Source organism: Salmo salar, chromosome ssa01, assembly GCF_905237065.1.
Source record: "Salmo salar chromosome ssa01, Ssal_v3.1, whole genome shotgun sequence".
Taxonomy (NCBI): domain Eukaryota; kingdom Metazoa; phylum Chordata; class Actinopteri; order Salmoniformes; family Salmonidae; genus Salmo; species Salmo salar.
In genome coordinates this window covers 45,720,374-45,742,883 of record NC_059442.1, presented here as the reverse complement: position 1 = coordinate 45,742,883, position 22,510 = coordinate 45,720,374, and the positions used below count along the sequence as shown (strand labels likewise).

Sequence of the window (22,510 nt, the reverse complement as noted above, 5' to 3'; positions counted from 1 at the left end):
ACCACTACTACAGTACGTCTGGTCCTGAATGAGCACACAGCACCCTCTAGCATCCTGTGTGTGAACTGCATGTCTGGGCGTAGAGGAGCTGGATCTGGAAAGCAGGACATCTGTTGGACTTGGCAGTACTGTGGGAACTTGGAGCAGGAGAGTGCCAAAGACTGACTCACACACCCTCTGTCACGCACATACTGTATGCCTGCATGCAAGCATGCACGTGTGCAGACACACTTGCATTTAGGCATATACTGTATATATACACACACACACACACATACAAACAAACAAGTCTGTCTGTCCTGTCTGTCTGTTACACAATTGTGGATTAAGCAACATAGATCTCACTGTGTCTAGCAATCAGTCCTCCATTCCCATCATCATTCAGGCATAGACAGTATTTCAGACAGTTTGAAAACGTATGGGACACAGACTAGAACACAATCTGCTGCATGCAGGGAGTACCTGCTCCAGTGTCCTTTCAATGATCTGGGCGAATGATCTGGGTGAATGATACATTATATACACTACTCCGGTGACAGATGTAAATTACATTTGTAACTCCAAACTCCACTGTACTGTAAGAACTCGCCCGGTGCATTCCCAACTCCTCTGTTGACACCCATCCACTTACACACACACGCACACACACCAGCACACAACCACATCCATGCACACACACACACACAAACACACCAGCATACACACACATAAACACACACAGACACATTGTGAGAATGCAAGCATACACACATGCAAAATGCTGCAGGCAGGGAGTACCTGCTCCAGTGTTCTTTCAATAATCTGGGTGTATGATGTACAGTACCAGTCAAAAGTTTGGACACACCTACTAATTCAAGGGTTTTTCTTATTTTTACTATTTTCTACATTATAGAATACTAGTGAAGACATCAAAACTATGAAATAACACACATCAAATCATGTAGTAACCAAAAAAGTGTTAAACAAATCAAAACATCTGTCCTCAACAGGTAAAAAAATTGTTTAACAAATTAAAATATATTTTCGATTTTCGATTCTTCAGTAGCCACCCTTTGCCTGGATGACAGCTTTGCACATTCTTGGCATTCTCTCAACCAGCTTCATGAGTTAGTCACCTGGCATTTTTATCTGGTGTGCCTTGTTAAAAGTTAATTTGTGGAATTTCTTTCCTTCTTAATGCGTTTGAGCCAATCAGTTGTGTTGTGACGAGGCAGGGGTGGTATACAGAAGATAGCCCTATTTGGTAAAAGACCAAGTTCATATTATGGCAAGAACAGCTCAAATAAGCAAAGAGAAACAACAGTCCATCATTATTTTAAGACATGAAGGTCAGTCAATGCAGATCATTTCAAGAACTTTTAAAGTTTCTTCAAGTGCAGTCTCAAAAACCTTCAAGCGCTATGATGAAACTGGCTCTCATGAGGACCACCACTGGAAAGGAAGACCCAGAGTTACCTCTGCTGCAGAGTATAAGTTCATTAGTTACCAGCCTCAGACATTGCAGCTCAAATAAATGCTTCACAGAGTTCAAGTAACAGACACATCTCAACATCAACTGTTCAGAGTAGACTGCGTGAATCAGGCCTTCATGGTCGAATTGCTGCAAAGAAACCACTACTAAAGGACACCAATAAGAAGAGACTTGCTTGGGCCAAGAAACACAAGCAATGGACATTAGACCGGTGGAAATCTGTCCTTTGGTCTGATGAGTCAAAATGTTTGATTTTTGGTTCCAACCGCCGTGTCTTTGTGAGACGCAGAGTAGGTGAATGGATGATCTCCGCATGTGTGGTTCCCTCTGTGAAGCATGGAAGAGGTGTGATGGTGTGGGGGTGCTTTTCTGCTGATACTGTCAGTGATTTATTTAGAATTCAAGGCACACTTAACCAGCATGGCTACCACAGCATTCTGCAGTCATACACCATCCCATCTGGTTTGCGCTTAGTGGGACTATCATTTGTTTTTCAACCGGACAATGACCCAACACACCTCCAGGCTGTGTAAAGGCTATTTGACCAAAAAGGAGAGTGATGGAGCCCTGCATCAGATGACCTGGCCTTCACAATCACCCGACCTCAACCCAATTGAGATGGTTTGGGATGAGTTGGACCACAGAGTGAAGGAAAATCAGCCAACAAGTGCTCAGCATACAGTATGTGGGAACCCCTTCAAGACTGATGGAAAAGCATTCCAGGTGAAGCTGGGTGAGAGAATGATAAGAGTGTGCAAAGCTGTCATCAAGGCAAAGGGTGGCTACTTTGAAGAATCTAAAATCTATTTAGATTTGTTTACACTTTTTTGGTTATTAAATGATTCCATATGTGTTGATGTCTTCACTATTATTCTACAATGTAGAAAATAGTAAAAATAAAGAAAAACCCTTGAATGAGTAGGTGTGTCCAAAGTTTTGACTGGTACTGTATAGAAACTAAAAATAAATAATTGCACACACCTCTAACTACAAGACTTTTTAACAAAGTCCCACTCTCCATTCAGGCATGTAGAAAAATGTATTTTATCTTGCCTTACTGAACATCCCAACAACTATGTTTTTTTTATAGAATACATTCTATAGGTCGTTATCAATAAAATGTCAAACTGTGTATAGGTATTTATCAATAAAACGTCACAATAAGGTACAGAGCACTCGATTTGCTTGTTGAGTGGCTAAAATCATTGACAACTGCGTGCGGTTTTCAAGGGATTGTTAAATAAATGTTGACTATTTAGTTGTTGTATCATCACCTCTTTAAGAGCATAGTCAGAACAACACATTGCAGATTATTCCATGCCAAACAATTGCACACATTTAGTTCTATCATCAGAGTTATACAGCAAGAAACGACATGCTTTTCATGATCAGTAGACATCAATTGTTCATGTAATTTCAGATACGTGATGGTAGCCTCACGATATCTCCTAATATTGGCCAACATTAATATGATATTTGAGTGATAGGCCTACAAGTGAATACAAGTGAACTATACTTGACAAGGATGAGTGAATTAGTTGAATTTCCCATCCTTTGTGGGCCTGACTGTCAAGCAGCAGAAGGGAGCATTTGCTGATATACTGTCATCTGATCATGTTTACTTTGCAAGCTACCAGTAGAAACTTTGTACCGTTGGCTAAAAATTGTGGTAAGTAGACCTAACGTAGGCAACTTTTTTCTGAAACCAACATAGGTCTACCTTGCGAAGTTAGCTAACATTATCCCCTTTTTGACGTTTGTTTTTAAGTGTTTAATCACGATTGCTGCTGACAGACATGATAGGCTACATTGATGTACCACATCAAATTGGCTAGCGAGTTAATAACATATCAAGTCAATATGGCTAGTTAACAAGCTAACTTTCAGGGGATAAATGGCTATATACAAATATTGTTTGATTTGCTTGCCATCAAAAGTGGTGATGACAACAGGCCGACTGACAACTTTACCAGGACAAGGACTTGCCGAAAAGCCTCATCTCTGATGAAACAAGCTACTGTAAATGACACGTTGTTTGCTAGCTACATGATAAATACATAGGCTACCCCCGCGTGTCTGAAAATACATGATCAACTGATGTCTACTGATCATGAATAGCATGCAGTTACTGCTGTATGACTCTGATGGAGCTAAATGTGGAAGAATCCGAAATGTGGAGTTCTGAATATGCTCTTCAAGAGGTGATGATATTAAAACCGTGAAAACGGCAACGTAGTTGTCAATGGTTTTAGCGGAGCTGCGGGTCTCCTTGCCACCCAGCAGCCAATTAGAACACTGCACCGTATTGTGACATTTCATTGATAACGACCTATACACAGTGCAACCGTCAAAAGGAATATGGGGAAATATAAACACACTTTAAATATAATGCCAGGCTGCCATTATCAATACGAATTTGTTGCTCGTTGACGTTCCTGGTTAAATAGAGGTTAAATAAAATAATATCGTACAGGGACAAGAGCAACATAATATTTTGTGTCTTTTTACATTCCAATTAAACACAGACTGACTTAAAGAACTAACTGTTCTCTATGTTTTTCCTTGTCAAACCGTTTAAAAGTAATTTTATGTTGTGAACTGAATCATTGTGACAGTTATAGTGTTCTGTCAAGGGCTGGGCATGTTGCCGACTTAGCTCTGACTAGGCAATGGGTTTCTACTGCCAGCTCTGGACAGACATGAATCAGCCTGAATCAAGGTTACTGTATCAATGCCAATGAAATTCAAACTTGTGTAATGTTTTTTTTTAGTTTTTTTTTAGCACTGTGGTTAGACATTGGGAAAATCAGAGGGGATACAGGCAGGAGAGAGATACAGGTTGAAGGGTTGGAGCGGTGATTAAACCCTGGTCTTTGTTGGGGGGAGGAGTATACATGTTTCTAACCCAGGAGCTTTACCACTAGATGACGGGCTCTGCACAATCTTGTGTGGTCTTGGCCTAAATTCCAAAACACTAATTCCAAATTGACCAAATTGTCCCTATGGGTGTTCATTGTCTGTCTGTCTGTCTGTCTGTCTGTCTGTCTGTCTGTCTGTCTGTCTGTCTGTCTGTCTGTCTGTCTGTCTGTCTGTCTGTCTGTCTGACATACAATTCATAAATGATAAAATAATATTAATCATAAGTAACATGCAACATAAATAATAAATACATTTATGAATTCCCGGGACACCCCCACACATACAGTGCCTTCGAAAAGTATTCAGACCCCTTGACTTTTTCCACATTTTGTTAGGTTCCAGCCTTATTCTAAAATTGATTTAATTGTTTTTTTCCCTCATCAATCCACACACAATACCTCATAATGACAAAACAAAAGCAGGATTTTAGAAATGTTTGCTAATTTATCAAAAATAAAAACTGAAATATCACCTTTACGTAACTTTGGGGCGGCAGGTAGCCTAGTGGTTAGAGCGTTGGGCCAGTAACCGGAAGGTTGCTTGATTGAATCCCCGAGCTGACAAGGTAAACATTTGTCATTCTACCCCTAAACAAGGCAGTTAACCCACTGTTCCTAGGCCGTCATTGTAAATAAGAATTTGTTCTTAACTGACTTGCCTAGTTAAATGAAGGTTAAATAATAAAAGTATTCAGACACTTTACTCTATACTTTGTTGAAGCACCTTTGGCAGCGATTACAGCCTCAAGTCTTCTTGGGTATGACACTACAAGCTTGGCACACCTGTATTTGGGGAGTTTCTCCCATTCTTTTCTGCAGATCTGTCAAGCTCTGTCAGGTTGGATTGGGAGCGTCACTGCACAGCTAGTTTCAGGTCTCTCCAGAGATGTTCGATCAGGTTCAAGTCTGGGCTCTGGCTGGGCCACTCAAAGACATTCAGAGACTTGTTCCGAAGCCACTCCTGCGTTGTCTTGGCTGTGTGCTTAGGGTCGTTGTCCTGCTGGAAGGTGAACCTTCGCCCCAGTCTGATGTCCTGAGCCTTCTGGAGATGGTTTTCATTAAGGATTTCTCTGTACTTTGCTCTGTACATCTTTCCCTTGATCCTGAATAGTTTCCCACTCCCTGTCGCTGAAAAACATCCCCACAGCATGATGCTTCCACCACCATGCTTCACCGTAGGGATGGTGCCAGGTTACCTCCAGACATGACGCTTGGCATTCAGGCCAAAGAGTTCAATCTTGGTTTCATCAGATCAGAGAATGTTGTTTCTCATGGTCTGAGAGTCTTTAGGTGCCTTTTGGCAAACTCCAAGCGGGCTGTCATGTGCCTTTTACTGAGGAGTGGCTTCCGTTTGGCCACTCTACCATGAAGGCCTGATTGGTGGAGTGCTGCAGAGATGATTGCCCTTCTAGAAGTTTCTCCCATCTCTACAGAGGAACTCTAGAGCTCTGATAGACTGACCATCGGGTTCTTGGTCACCTCCCTGATTGCTCAGTTTGGCCGGGAGGCCACCTCTAGGAAGAGTCTTGGTGGTTCCAAACTTCTTCCATTTAAGATTGATGGAGGCCACTGGGTTCTTGGGGACCTTCAATGCTGCAGAAATGTTTTGGTACCTTTCCCCAGATCTGTGCCTTGACACAATCCTGTCTCGGAGCTCTACGGACAATTCCTACGACCTCATGGCTTGTTTTTTGCTCTGACATGCACTGTCTACTGTGGGACCTTATATAGACAAGCGAGTGCCTTTGCAAATCATGTCTAATCAATTTCATTTACCACAGGTGGACTCCAATCAAGTTGTAGAAACATCTCAAGGATGATCAATGGAAACAGGATGCACCTGAGCTCAATTTCGAGTCTCATAGAAAAGGGTCTGAATACTTATGTCAATAAGGTAATTCTGTTTTTGCTTTGTCATTATGGGGCATTGTGTGTAGATTGCTGAAGAATTGTTTTATTTAATCCATTTTAGATAACGTTTAGATATAACGTAACAGATATAACGTAACAAAATGTGGAAAAGGTCAAGGGGTCTGAATACTTTCCGAAGGCACTGTAAAATGTTAATCTGTAGCTCAGTTGGTAGAGCATGGTGCTTGCAATACCATGATAGTGTGTTCAATTCCTGGAACCACCCATATGTAAAATGCATGCACGCATTGCTGTAAGAGGTTTTGGATAAAAGCGTCTGCTAAATGGCATGTATTATGTTATATTAAATTGTATGCATGTATTAAATTAAATGAGCAACCCTCATCCTTAGTGACCACGTTTTTGAATTTCCTGTTTGAATAACATCACTCTAATTAACTGATTTGATAAATGTAGTTAGATATGAACTAAATCTTGGATAAAAGCAGCTAATAAATGGCATATATTATTATACATACATTTGAAATCTATGTAATCTAGATCTGAATTCCAAAACACAAATGTATGACCAAATTGTCCTTATTTGTGTACACTATGATAATCATGTGATAAGTATAGCCAGGATGTCACTAGCGGTCCTCGTTTTTCCTCTAAGTCAGTCCTGACACTTACATACAGCTCTAAAATTACCACAGGACACCTTCACTGACTAAGGGCACAAGGGTAAAACCAACTGGTGCCGGGTTGCACCTGTTACTCTTTGAAGGTCGGTAATGAAGACATAAGAAAGCTGTATCTATCTACTGATGACTTTTATATCCAAACTACTTCATGTCTTTTGCCTTTTGTTCTACATTTAACATTGCAAATGCTCTAGTCTATAAAATAGCAGGTGCTAACGTTGCATCATTGCACAATAAACGTTCAGGACCATGTCAAGCCTCTAACCCTGAATAAAGCCCCATTTATACCTGCCTCTAACATACGTCCTTCATCCTGATCTTGTTCTGATCTTGCCAGTTTACACTTAAAAGATCTGATCAAAATCAGTTCACAATGCGTCTTTTGATCGTCTACATCTGTCTAAAAATGTGGGCACAATCAGAATGAGGACGAGATCAGGACAAAGGGCGAATGTTAGAACCAGGTATAAACGTGGCTTCAATCTGCCAATCACTTATCCAATATTTTCTGCAGCTAGTCTCTCTAGACATCCGGGTTGCCTCCCACAATTTTGAACACACCTGTACTTAATACAACGTCAGTTGGGCATTGCTGTCTGTCTGAAAAAGACCAACCCCAGATTAGTTTTTTCTTATCAAAGTTGCCAAAAGAGTCCATCATTGCAACCAAACCCTACTGTAGTCACTGCTGTTGCCTGTGGTTGGGTTTCCGTGACTAAGATGTAGCTAGAGAAGTGAGAGTGTCCCTGAATGTTAGCCAGGTCGGGAAAAAACAATGGTTTCAGTCCACTTGAATGACTCTTGTGTTCCAATGTCACGTGACACCATAAACACCGACTTGGCCCAGTAAAGGATAACTAGTGGGAAAGCTTAGAGGTTCAATGATGATAAGAACCTCATACTGGTTACAGTGCCATTGGGGGAAAAAACATTTGTTACAGGTCTTAAAGTGGGCCATGAGGAAACTGCATGATTGGCTTTAGCGGAGTGTGTGTGTGTTTGTTTGTGTGTGTGCTTGTGTGTGTGTGTGTGCTTGCATGTGTGTGTGCATGTTTATGGAGAATGAAAAGCTTTAACTGAAAGAGAAAGGAATAGGGTCATGGTGAGATAATGGCACCATGCAGAGGTCTGCTCCTGTTTCCTCGCTCTCTGTCATGGAAATGAAGTTTGGAGGTTCTGGCAGACCACCGTGTCCACTTTTTAACCAGCCAACAAAACACAACACACTACCTCGTTGTGCTGCCAGTTACAAAACCAGATCCCAGTCTATTGATGTTAAAAGTAGTTCAATGACAGAGAAAGAACGTGTGATAAAACAAGGGACAAGCGCAAGGTCCCATAGTGGAATGAGAACACCAGTCTCCTTCCTCTATCCACTGTCCTAATAAGAATATCTATATTGGAGAAGAGCCTAAAGGTGTCAATCATCTAGGGTCATTACAAAAGCAAGACAACAATGGTGGTTCAAATTTATTAAAATGTACTCCACTTATATTTTACAGATGCTCTTATTCAGAGCAACTTACAGGAGCAATTAGGGTTAAGTGCCTTGCTCAGGGACACATGGACAGATTTTTCAACTTGTCAGCTCAGGATTCGAACAAGCAACCTTTCGGTTGCTGGCCCAACGTGCTTATCCACTAGGCAAGCATGGTAGTGCCCTTCACGTTGACAATACAATTATTTACTACTATGACTCTAGGATGGTACGCTCTTATTTAAGACATGGAGTGAGCTGGGCTTCCGTTCTGGGACTTTACAATAATTATTATTAAGGTAAGTCATTCACAGATACTGCAGTTTATGATTTGAGGTTTAATCCACAACCATGCAGGGTTGTGTCCTTCATGTTGACAATACGACTACTACAGTTACGACAAACAGGCCAGTTTGCCAGGGTTATTAAGGGAAGTGGTTCCCAGCTCCTGTACGTGTTCAGAATTTCAGGTTTGGTCCACAACCATAACCATTCAGGGTAGTTAGTGCCCTTCATGTTGACTTACTGATTTAATACTATTACGTCAAATCGGGTCAAGCTTCTTAGACCATAGATAAGCTTCTGTCCAAAACCGGTCTCCTGGTTGGCCTGAGCTGGGCTTCTGTACAGGATGTATACAAGGGTTGTTAAGGTTAGTTATTTAAGTAGTTCAAGGTAGCTACTGTATGTGTTATATTTCTGATATGAGGTTTGGTTTAAAGGGGCAATCCACGATTCAAAAAAACAACAAAGCAGGCACCTCACTACTTGTTTTGGTAATAGCTGAGGGATGGGGCTGGAGAAGTGTAAACACTCTCAAACTCATAGACAGAGCTATGGATGCAAGGACTGACCATCCATGAGACCCCCAAAAACTTTAGTATCAACCATTTTTGGAATCTTAACCCTGTTTGTTACAAACAATGGGATAAAACAGGCTTATATTTTGGGGTTTCTGATGGGTTACGACAGTTGAACTAAGCTACTGAGGCATTTCTAAGTTATACTCTTCAACAGTCCATGGCTGTATACTGTATAATTAATTTTAAAGTTGAATTTTAAAGTTTAAAAAGAATGCACCAATCTTGGATTGCCCCTTTAAGATCAGATGGTCTATTTTAAGGGGATTGGCGTCAAAAATACTTCAGTGGTCACTCCACTAGCAGTTGTCTTGCTTTACACCCTATGGGTCAGGCCATTGGGTGATAGGCACGCGTGGGTTTAAATTATATTTTAAATCTTAAAAAAAATTAGTGTTTGTTTAAGTTGGCCTGGAATGCGGGTTTCCACTTTTGCTACTTCCTGCTAATAAGCTATTGGTTCCATTGTGCCAGACAAGACCAATCAAGCCCAAATAGACCACTTTGAATATATTTCAAATAGTATTTGAGCCCAGGACTTGCCAGGCCACAGTACTTTGTCCTATGACAATCTGAGTTGAGTGCAGGGATGCCTGACCATATACACGCACTCAAAATTAAGGGAAGAATGTAAGAGGATTGTAATCATGAATCATTAGAGAAAAGTGATGGCCATTTCTGACCATTCACACTCTCATTGTGTCATTAACAAGTTCCCAAATCAGCTTGAATGTGTGTGCGTGTGTATCAGGATAATGAGGGGACCAGTTAAAGAGCGGTGCTGCTTTGGGTATCTTGTATAAACCCAGTACACACACACACACTCCTTCAATGTGTTCTGCTCGGAGGGCCCTCATCCAGATGACCACAGCAACAGGTCCTGTTTCACACCACAGCAATGGACCCTCTGAAAACATGGACCCTCAGAAAACATACTCCCTCTTTCTTTCATTACTTCTCATTTTCCCCTTCCTCCATTCTCCTTTACCTCCTTCTCCTATTTCCACCTCTTCCTCTTTACCTCTTCTCCTAGCCTCCTCTACATGTCTCCCCCTTTCCCCATTTCGTAACCTCCACCTCACCCCTCCCTCCTTTCCTCCCCCTTTCCCTTCTCTCTCTATCCACCTCTCCCTGACGTCTGTGCTATTCTGTGCAGTATTTGGCAGGCTAGCCAGACCACAAGTTCAGCCAGGAGGCTTGGTTTCACTCGAGCCCTACGGCCACGAGTAAACACATGTTATAACCTGTCATAGAGAGTGTGTCGAGAGTCACGCTCCTCTCGGAAATAAAAACACAGGCGCTCAGTCTCTAACACGTCTGTGGCTTCGCTATTGTGGACCATAACCAAAGCTGTCGTGTTTGAGGTGTCTTTCACCCACTGTATGTGTATCTCTTTGTTTTGTTTCGAGAAGGGTCGTCGGGTGCATAGGCACGCACACGTACGTTCACACGTACAGAGGGCTTTCGTTTTCCTGCGTTTTATATACACATCTCATTCCGAAATCATGGAGTTGGTCCCCCCCTTTGCTGCTATAACAGCATCCACTCTTCTGGGAAGGCTTCCACTAGATGTTGGAACATTGCTGTGGGGACTTGCTTCCATTCAGCCACAAGAGCATTAGCGAGGTCGGGTACTGATGTTGGGCGATTAGGCCTGGCTCGAAGTCGGTGCTCCAATTCATCCCAAAGGTGCTCGATGGGGTTGAGGTCAGTGTTCTGTGCAGGCTAGTCAAGTTCTTCCACACCGATCTGAACAAACCATTTCTGTATGGACCTCACTTTGTGCCATGGGGCATTGTCATGCTGAAACAGGAAAGGGCCTTCCCCAACTGTTGCCACAAAGTTGGAAGCACAGAATCGTCTAGAATGTATGCTGTAATTGTACGCTGTAACGTTAAGATTTCCCTTCACTGGAACTAAGGGGCCTAGCCCGAACCATGAAAAGCAGCCCCAGACCATTATTCCTCCTCCACAAAACTTTACAGTTGGCACTACGCATTGGGGCAGGTAGCCTTCTCCTGGCATCCGCCAAACCCCGATTTGTCCGTCAGACTGCCAGATGGTGAAGCGTGATTCCTCACTCCAGAGAACGCATTTCCACTGCTCCAGAGTCCAATGGCGGTGAGCTTTACACCACTCCAGCCGTCGCTTGGCATTGCACACTGTGATGTTAGGCTTGTGTGCGGCTGCTCAGCCATTGAAACCCATTTCATGAAGCTCCCGACGAACAGTTCTTGTGCTGACATTGCTTCCAGAGGCAGTTTGGAACTCAGTACTGAGTGTTGCAACCGAGGTGAGACAATTTTTACGCGCTTCAGCACTCGGCGGTCCCGTTCTGTGAGCTTGTGTGGCCTACCACTTCACGGCTGAGCCGTTGTTGCTCCTAGATGTTTCCACTTCACAATAACAGCACTTACAGTTGACCAGGACAGCTCTAGCAGGGCAGAAATTTGACAAACTGACTTGTTGGAAAGATGGCATCCTATGTTTGTCTATGGAGATTGCATGGCGGTGTGCTCGATTTTATACACCTGTTAGCAACAGAAATCCAATAACAGCTAATTTTGAGTTTTCCCCTCCCCACTCAGACCAATCTAAGAAAGTCCTTGCAAAATTCTTGATTGAGAAATTGCTATTTGCTAAGACGCTATTTTTGTTTATTTTGAAAATTTCAATTGAAAACAATCACAGTAAGGTACTTAATTGTCACCCAGAAAGGATTTGATTTTGAGATAAAAACAGCTGCATTGGACTTTTAAACTCCCTGAACAGTTTGTCCATTCTTTCAGCCTCTCTCTCTCTCTCTCTCTCTCTCTCTCTCTCTGTAGCTCTTGCTCTTGCTCTCTCTCACCTACACCCCATCGGCACTCACACAGACAGAAATCACAGAGTAGCAAATCACAGTCAGCAGCAACAACTTTATTTTACTTTCCGTCCCTCCTCTACTCTCCTGTATTTTTTTGAAAAGCAGCACTACACAGGATTGAGCATATGGATGAAGACAGGGGTGGGGCATCAGTTTATGGACCTCTCCTAGAAATTGTTTGCGAATGTTGGATGGTTTGATGATGTTAAAAGACGTGTTGGTTTGAGTCTACGTCAGGGAGGTGAGGTCTGTCATCCGACCACAAACAGAGTCAGTAACCCTTTAGTCAGTGGTTTTCATTCTCACACCAGCCCCGTCTCGACCCAAACCAAATGTCTGTCTGCCTGTCTTTCCCATGGACAACTAAAAACCTCTTCAGTCACGTCACACCATACAACTGACACACACCCCTTCTGAAACACCTTCTTAAGCCATCTAGACACCACCTGTCCTTAGCGTGTCTCAACTCCTGCCACACACCTTAGAGCTCAGTGTACCAAAACGTCATGGTGAACGAGGCACTTTGTTTATCTTGACAACTCAACCATGAGAGCACCAATTGTAAATGTAATGTTTGATGTTCTACATGTGGCGTAAGTCTGGGTTGTCAAGATAAATTCAGTACCAGGTTAGCCATAAAGCTTTCAGGAAACTCACCTCAGGTCTTGGAGACATGGTCATCTCCCTCAACCCATTACATCTCTGTACACCCCTGCCTTATCGCTAACCAACATCGCTAACACAAACCATCACCAAGAGCAAATAGCCCTGGGATTACAGCTAGTATGTGTCGATGATTCTCTCCGTCTCACATGAGGTCTAGCTACGTATCCTTGGTAATAACTACAGTACACATATTCCCTCCGTTTCTGGCTAACATGCTGTTGATGCTGTGCTTTGCTCTACGGCTCACTTTCCTCCCTTTCTCCTTCTCTACCTCTCGCATCGTCTATCAGGTTAAAACGACAATATGGAGATCGATACAGCGCTAACCTCTGTTTTCTAGGTGGTGTGGTAACATGAAAGATGTACTAGGAAGTGTCTGAATCTAGATGGTTCTAAGCAGTCTAATCTACGTGGTTATGAATAGTGTCGTAACACCCCCTCATACACACAAAATGGGAGTCTTCTTAAATAAAAAGCGTTACAAGTGCATCGGCATACAAAATATTACCATGGTGTAAAAACAAACATTAACATTAAAAACCATATAAATAAATTAATATCATATTTTATATATTTATATATAGTTGGGTACTTTTGCTTTCTACTCTGTTCAGTAATTTGGTTTTCATTTTGAAAGGTGCCAGGTTAGAGGTTAATGTGGACTGTAACTAGAGAACTTATTCATGATTAGCAAACGGGGATGAAGGCATTGATAAAGCGTGTCAGCGGTTAACCTTTTCAGTCTTTCCTTTCAGTCAACTTACTACCATAGGTAGCAGAGCATCAGTCCATGCTCTTAAGTCTATTGGTTCTGTTCTGTTGTTTTCTAGTGGAAAGTTGGTCTCCTTCCAGAAAGGAAGTTCATGAGATTTGGAACTTCGGAACCTTAGAACCTGTGTTGACAGTCCAGTTTTGAAAGCACCTCACCTTCCTTTTATACAAAAATAAACATTCTCTCTTTCTCTTTTTCAGCCGCGTTTAGTTGTTCATAGAACTAGAGGCATCTCTTCCTCTCTGTCTGGCCCTATCTCTTGCCGTAGCTCTGTTCCAGATACTGCCTCACATCCTTCAGGTTGTAGAAAAAGGGTCCCTTCCCTCCAAGGTAGGCGATCTTTCTCCTCTGCACGATGCACACCCTCTCGTTGGACACGCCGTAGGCCACGTTAGCATTGTTGTCCATGCAGTCGGCCACCAGCTGGCACTGAGATGGCAGGCTGAAGGACTCAATCAGCTTCTTGGCCGCCACCACCCTCTCCTCCAGTGATCGGTGCTTCCTGACCTCGAAGGAGCGCGGGCCCATGGCAGGCGCCACCCAGCCGTCCGAGGGGTGTGCCTCGTCGATGTAGACCAGCAGGAAGTCGGCCACGTCTGAGAACTCCTCCACCAGCCGCCGGAAGGCGGGCAGGTGGCTGATGAAGGGGGGTCAGGTGGCCGAGCCGAAGTTCACCACAAGAGGGCGGTCCGACGACTCGAAGTCCAGCAGGCGGCACTCGTCCCCGGGATGAGGGCCCATGGTGGTGGTCAAGCTGCTCCGCCGCCGGAAGCTACCAGGAACCTTGACCACTTTGGAGTTGGGTGCCTCAAAACCCAGTTTAACCTGCATGGGAGAGGAAGGAGAGGAGGGAGGAAGAGAGAAAGAGAGGTTGGTTATCAACTGTTTGTATTGAGATTAACAGTCTTTCTAAAAGAATAGAAAGGCTTGGTTTTAACAGTCAATCAAGTGTAGACCAGGCACAATAATATATACTGTACATTCATACATACACACACGTACGCACATGCCCACAACCATGCACACCCACACCCACACACACACCCACAAAACACTAAAAACTGCTTGACATGTTGTGAGGTGTCAAGTGCTAGACAGGACGTAATGGAAACTTGCACGTTGAACTGAGAATAACAAGCGCACAAAGCTGTCAGTCAGGGCAAGCCTCAAGAATGTATGTGTGTGTGTGTGTGTGTGTGTGTGTGTGTGTGTGTGTGTGTGTGTGTGTGTGTGTGTGTGTGTGTGTGTGTGTGTGTGTGTGTGTGTGTGTGTGTGTGTGTGTGTCAGCTGTTTGTTCACCTGCACCCATTAAATTATTGCATCTGAGCTCCTAGAGTGTGAGGCTTTTCTTTTTCAAGTGTTCACCCACACCTGCCCGCAATTGCTAGTTACCCACCCGCAACCGCCTGACTAAGCCTTCAGAAAGTATTCACACCCCTCGACTTTTTCCACAATTTGTTGTGTCACAAGGTGGGAATAAAATGTATTTAATTGTACATTTTTGTCAATGATCTACACAAAATACTCTGTAATGTCAAAGTGGAAAAAAAATTCTAACATTTGTAAAAGAAGGAACATGAAAAATAAACACTAATGTATCTCGATTACATAAGTATTCAACCCTCTAGAATCACATTTGGCAGCAATTACAGCTGTGAGTCTTTCTGGGTAACTCTCTAAGAGCTTTGCAAACCTGGATTGTACAATATTTGCATATTATTCTCCTTCAAGCTCTTAGCAGTTGATCGTTGCTAGACAGCCATTTTAAAGTCTTGCCATAGATTTTAAAGCCAATTTAAGTCAAAACTGTAACTAAGTCAATCTGGAACCTACAACGTCATCATGGTAACCAACTCCAGTGTATTTTTGGTCTTGTGTTTTAGGTTATTATCCTGCTGAAAGGTGAATTTGTCTCCAAGTGTCTGTTGGAAATTCCTCTAGGATTTTGACTGTGTTTAGCACTATTCTGTTTCTTTTTATCCTAAAACAAACTCCCTAATCCTTGCCGATGACAGGCATACCCATGTTTAAAACTATAGTCCATGCTAATTATTTTGTGAATTGGTAAGCACTTTTTTACAAAAGGGTTAAATATACTGCTCAAAAAAATAAAGGGAACACTTAAACAACACATCCTAGATCTGAATGAAAGAAATAATCTTATTAAATACTTTTTTCTTTACATAGTTGAATGTGCTGACAACAAAATCACACAAAAATATTCAATGGAAATCCAATTTATCAACCCATGGAGGTCTGGATTTGGAGTCACACTCAAAAGGGAAACCACACTACAGGCTGATCCAACTTTGATGTAATGTCCTTAAAACAAGTCAAAATGAGGCTCAGTAGTGTGTGTGGCCTCCACGTGCCTGTATGACCTCCCTACAATGCCTGGGCATGCTCCTGATGAGGTGGCGGATGGTCTCCTTAGGGATCTCCTCCCAGACCTGGACTAAAGCATCCGCCAACTCCTGGACAGTCTGTGGTGCAACGTGGCGTTGGTGGATGGAGCTAGACATGATGTCCCAGATGTGCTCAATTGGATTCAGGTCTGGGGAACGGGCGGGCCAGTCCATAGCATCAATGCCTTCCTCTTGCAGGAACTGCTGACACACTCCAGCCACATGAGGTCTAGCATTGTCTTGCATTAGGAGGAACCCAGGGCCAACCGCACCAGCATATGGTCTCACAAGGGGTCTGAGGATCTCATCTCGGTACCTAATGGCAGTCAGGCTACCTCTGGAAAGCACATGGAGGGCTGTGCGGCCCCCCAAAGAAATGCCACCCTACACCATGACTGGCCCACCGCCAAACCGGTCATGCTGGAGGATGTTGCAGGCAGCAGAACGTTCTCCACAGCGTCTCCAGACTCTGTCACATCTGACACGTGCTCAGTGTGAACCTGCTTTCATCTGTGAAGAGCACAGGGAGCCAGTGGCGAATTTGCCAATCTTGGTGTTCTCTGGCAAATGCCAAACATCCTGCACGGTGTTGGGCTGTAAGCACAACCCCCACCTGTGGACGTCGGGCCCTCATACCACCCTCATGGAGTCTGTTTCTGACCGTTTGAGCAGACACATGCACATTTGTGGCCTGCTGGAGGTCATATTGCAGGGCTCTGGCAGTGCTTCTCCTGCTCCTCCTTGCACAAAGGCGGAGGTAGCAGTCCTGCTGCTGGGTTGTTGCCCTCCTACGGCCCCCTCCACGTCTCCTGATGTACTGGCCTGTCTCCTGGTAGCGCCTCCATGCTCTGGATACTACGCTGACAGACACAGCAAACCTTCTTGCCACAGCTCGCATTGATGTGCCATCCTGGATGAGCTGCACTACCTGAGCCACTTGTGTGGGTTGTAGACTCCGTCTCATGCTACCACTAGAGTGAAAGCACCGCCAGCATTCAAAAGTGACCAAAACATCAGCCAGGAAGCATAGGAACTGAGAAGTGGTCTGTGGTCCCCACCTTCAGAACCACTCCTTTATTGGGGGTGTCTTGCTAATTGCCTATAATTTCCACCTGTTGTCTATTCCATTTGCACAACTGCATGTGAAATGTATTGTCAATCAGTGTTGCTTCCTAAGTGGACAGTTTGAGTTCACAGAAGTGTGATTGACTTGGAGTTACATTGTGTTGTTTAAGTGTTCCCTTTATTTTTTTGAGCAGTGTACTTTCTAAAATCATAATTCCACGATTTTTTTGACAGACGTTGCAGGATTTTTTGGGGGACTAATTTAGATATGTTTGTGCTTATATTTCCGACAATTTTGTAGGCTATTTGTTCGTCAACTTGTTTATAATTAGACACATGCAGCTACTCCTCTGTCATTATATGTTGCCCTAGAAGACTAAATAAACCTTTGCTCACCAGAATGTCATAAATCAATAGAATGAATGCTTCAATCAAGCTGACATCGGTAAAGTTTTCTCTGTGATCTCTGGTTCGTTCACAGAGCAAAGACGTTTAGGGACCGGGGACAAAATGCAATAACTCGACCAAAAAAAAAACGGGAAAATGTTCAAATGACATCAATTTGACTGGTTTTGAAAGCTATGAAAAACGACCCAACATGTTTCTGATAAGATTTCAGTTCGGCTTGGATGCATATTTTATGTGGTTGAAATACTATCAGCTTTTATGATGCTGATAAATATAGCACCAATATAGACAGTATCCAATGGTACATTTGCATTCTGTCAAGATGCTGAAAGAAAGAAATAATATTTCTCCTCTTCTCGAGTGAAAATGTATAATTTAACTGCAAGAAATGCTTGAGTTTATATTTAGGCTATATGAGAGGTTATAGACCTACAGTCAAGTGTCCAGATTTCAGTTTCCATTTAACCCATCTGAACAGTAGGCTAAAATTCACTTGACGTGCTATAGGCCTATTTGAAGTCCCCATCTTGTGACGGTCAAATTTGTATAGTGCCTCACAATCGCTGCTATCATCCTCTTTTACAACTTCACCAAATCTTTCCCAAAGATGACTTTTCTGACCCTCCCTTCTCTTTATTTTCAGCTCCATTTCAAAACTTTTCTCTTATTGAATTAAACTCTGACATTGTCTTTTCTCCCTCATTGGATCGACGTTAGCATTTTCTGCCTTTTCCCAAAAGCATTTAGTGATTGGCGTGTAGTCTATTTGGCACACACAGAGTCACATGCTGACTACAACGGACACGCGCGTGTGTACGTGTGCGCCATCGCACATGGTGATTTTGTCCATCCACCCCAGACACGATCAGGACACGCAGGTTGAAATATCAAAACAAATTTTAAACCATTAAGTTGGGGACAGGTCAAAACATATTTAAAACATTCACGGGCATTTAGCTAGCTGGCTTGCTGTTGCTAGCTATTTTGTCTTGGGATATAAACACTGGGTTGTTATTTTACCGGATATGTACAAGGTCCTTTTTTTTTGCTGGATCTTTGTCGAATTTTGACCCATTTTGAGTCACACAAAATCGTGTGTTCTTTACTCCGACAATTAATCCACAGATAAAAGGGGAAACCTAGTACTTTTCTAGAAATCTCTCCTTGTTCAGTCTTCTTCTTCTTCTCTGGATTTTATATGATGGTTGACAACCAACTTTCAAGTGCATTATTGCAATCAACTGGACTGGAGTGTGGACCTCGTTCAGCTTTCAATCACCCACATGGGTATATGCTCCTAAAATCACTAGTGTGTGTGTGTGTGTGTTTGTGCGTCTGTGTGTCTGTGTGTGTGTGTACATTAACCAAGCCAAGAGTCATTCATCAAAGTGAGATGGAGAGTGCTGGACAGAAGTGCTTGCCTCCCCATGATCTCAATCCCCACTCGAACACCGCAAACTTGCCTCCCCATGACAGATGTAGAACATTGTAAATCTTCCTAAATGTTTTTCTTAGGTCATTTAGGAGGCAACGTCCGTTCTAGGTATTTTACATCAGTAAGTGATTAGATGTATTGAATTGACCAGTACACATGATAGACTTCCCCAAGTCCCTTTCATCCAGTCAGTCAGCAGCCTAAGAGTTGAAAAGAGTGTGAGTGTTGTTGTGGTAAGAGCCTTTTGACACTAACATTGTAATACTCTGTAACAGGCCCGACACTGATTAGGCATGACTCATGAGATCATGAGAGTTCAGGAAAAGGTAGAACAATTTAGTGTTTAGTAGGAGTAGGTGACGTAGACACAGCATGGGACAGGAGATTGAGGGAAGAAGGGGAGAGAGAGGTGGAAACAGATAGAGGAGAGAGCCAGGGTAAGAAAGAGCCGTGGACTGACGAGAGGCAGGGAGAGGGGAAGAGAGAGGGCATGAGAAAGGGAAAAAGAAGGAGTGAGAGAGAGAGGCTAGAAGAAAGGAGAGAGGAGGGAGAGAAAGAGAGGAGGAACGTGACAGTAATACAACAGTGGATCAAACTATCAAGAAGGGGGCAGAGGGGAGAGGTGGGGGAATCCTCTACCAAATGACCCAATACTAGACGACCGCATTCTTCAGTAACCAACTGCATGCACGTGTTTCATGCATATAAAACGTGTAAATCCATACTGTACATATACCTGGCTATCAAAATGCCTGTGTATCAGATGATCTGTGTTAAAGCTTACATGTGTACCTGGCTACCTGCCTGATGCCTAGTGTCTGGTTAGATCTGTGTTAAAGCTTACATGTGTACCTGGCTACCTGCCTGATGCCTAGTGTCTGGTTAGGACTGACACGACGGCGTCTGTTTGGTTTGAGAGTTAAAATGTAACATTTAGGAGAAGCCAGACCTCTGAATTTCCAAGTAACTGAGGGTGAATGGCCCTCAGGGTTTTGACTGTCTGGGGGCCAAAGTTCATCACTTTTTAGATCAGATAACCTACATTTGATTTAATATTAAAGTTCAACATGCTGATTTAAACAAGGGGACCCATGGACATGGTCTCAGATGGCAAGATAAGAATTAAGCAGTGCAGAAATAGTATAAATGTCCTTTCAGAATGAATGAATGAATGAATGAATAAATAAAAAAAATACTATACACTGCTTTTGAAATGGCAAGAGTTACAGAGAAGCATGCCTAGCTAGATCGTTTTTGTGCTGCAGCCTGGTCTCATAGACTAGACGTAACATGGTAAATATAAATCCGTGACACTGAAATGTGTGTGATATGTTATGTTTGGCATGGTTACATAAGACAGATGGTTACTTAAGACAAAAATTTAAGTAAGGTGGTTGGTCAGGGTGGAGGGGTGGGCTTGTAATGTGAACATCTAGGAACCCAATGGTTGCTAGTTTGAATCTCATCACAGACAACTTTAGCATTTTAGACAATTAGCAACTTTTTGGCTACTTTGCAACTACTTAGCTTGTTAGCTAACACTTACTCTAACCATAACCCTTTAACCTAACTCCTAAACTTGACGCTAACCTTAACCCTAACCACTAACCCTATCCCCTAGCATGGCTAACATTAAACAGCAAGCTAACATTAGCCACCTAGCTGGAATTCGTTACATCTACTAGGTTTTGCAAATTCGTAACATATTGTACGTTACGCAAATTCGTAACATATTGTATGTTTGCAAGTCTTAACTGACTTGTCTAGTTAAAATAAAGGTTACATTAAAAAAATGAAAACGAACTGGGTGATGGACATCCACAAATCAATACCATACAAAACGTGACATAAGTTTTGACAGATTTACATACAGAATAATAATGCTCTGATACCAGGTTGTGTGCTGAAGTGGTTTGGACCAACTTTTATGCATGATGCCATTCTGACTCTTTTGGAGAACACTATTTTGCCGCCACAATGCCCAAGACCTGTGGGTGTGTTGTGCACAGGTATACCACAATACAACTTCCTACAACTCATAGTAAAACCACAAACTCTAACTAAAGCGTAGCCTGTAGTGAGTTTATATATATGACAATACAACATGGTTCATTACCTGTTTATATGCATCCAGCAGGAAGCTGTTCCATATGGACCGGAGCCCTGCCGAGGTCAGCATGCGCTGCCACTCTCCCCCGCCGCTGCCCGAGCAGCTCAGTAAGGACACTAGGCGCTTCACCAGCACCACCGAGTCGTAGAGCGCGAGGAACAAGCAGTTGGAGAAGAAACCGGGCAGGATCTGGAGAGTGACCAGTAGGTCCACGCTGCCAGCGCCCATTTTATTTTCGGTTTCTGTCCCCAGACTAAAGGCGACTCCAGAGGCAGCGCAGCTCTGTCTCGGTTTTAGCTGCTTTCCAAACACATTCCGTGCCGGCTCTGCTGTCCCCTGCTCGCTGTCTAACACTTTCACGCACTTGCATAAATATGTCTCTGTCCCCTCTAGGTGCGCGGTCTTTATTATGATGCTCGCATTTCAACGGAGTGCGATCTGACTTGACTTGGACCGCACAAATGAATTGACACACAGGGATAAAGAGAGATAGGAGAGGGCTCAAGGAGCGTATCTGAGGGTTGAGAGCTGGGCTCCGCTGGTGCCAAAAGTGCTATAAAGGCTTTTCCTTCGCCCTTTGCAATTGCTTCTGTGCTCCGACGAGAATCCCTCTCCGATGTAACAGTCAAATTTTTTTATACCGTAAACCATTCGCCTCGGTGATATAGCTCCAGGCTTATCTTGTGGTAAGATCATGACGTCACGACGAGGGCTCTCCATCTCTCGTGCGCGCGTCGGGGATAGCACTTCGGGGTAATATAACACATGGAAACCGAGACGGTTGGCCAACCCTACAAGGAACTTTTCCAAAACAAACATACAGGAAATAGTCTCCTTTGGATGTAATTATTTTCCATCCCAAACTTCAACATGCAAAGTAAATGGTTTATGTAGTCATCAAATCAAACTTGATACAGTATAAAGCACATTTCTTAAAACGAAATGCAGTTCAACGTGTTTAAGTTTATTTATAAAGCACATTTCTTACAAAAAAGAATGCAGTTAAAAGTGGTTGAACTGAAAATTAGCTGTAACTAGCAGTGCAGTCAAAAACGTGATTTCCCTTTGTATTATAGGCAATATATTTCCACACTATGAGGTTGTAATAATACTGTGAAGTGGTGAAAATTATGATAATGCCCTTTTAGTGTATGAGATTTTTGAAAAGACACCTGGAATATCAGTCTCTTTTGGTGGAATGGAGTTTTGGCCTTCTATGGTGACATCACCATGCAGTAAATTAGAAAGAAAGAGACAGAAATAGAGTTCCAAACCTTTCTGCCAATAACAGCAAATGTTCAGTTTTCCCTTCCCTACTCAGACCAGATCTCTATGTGAGTGGAGTTGAGCTGTTGGAAATCCCACACATTGTTTACAGAGTGGTCTTTGCACACTGCTCTGGCTCAACATCCTTTCCCCCCTCCACTAAAAAATATCTCAGGGCTCACATCATAGGATGTAGGCTATTAAACAAGGACCTACTGATGCTGTGCAGGTAGTGT

General features: G+C 43.0%; 1 protein-coding gene across 1 annotated transcript; it reads right to left on the bottom strand.

The window, feature by feature from the left end:
* Positions 1-12,179: 12,179 nt before the first annotated feature.
* Positions 12,180-21,667, bottom strand: dio2 (iodothyronine deiodinase 2). Its single transcript, XM_014196269.2, has 2 exons — positions 21,015-21,667; positions 12,180-14,410 (listed from the first exon to the last, which is right to left on the bottom strand). The coding sequence occupies exons 1-2, from the start codon at positions 21,234-21,236 to the stop codon at positions 13,838-13,840; spliced, it is 795 nt and encodes a 264-aa protein (XP_014051744.1). The 5' UTR covers positions 21,237-21,667; the 3' UTR covers positions 12,180-13,837.
* Between the last annotated feature and the right edge of the window lie 843 nt (positions 21,668-22,510).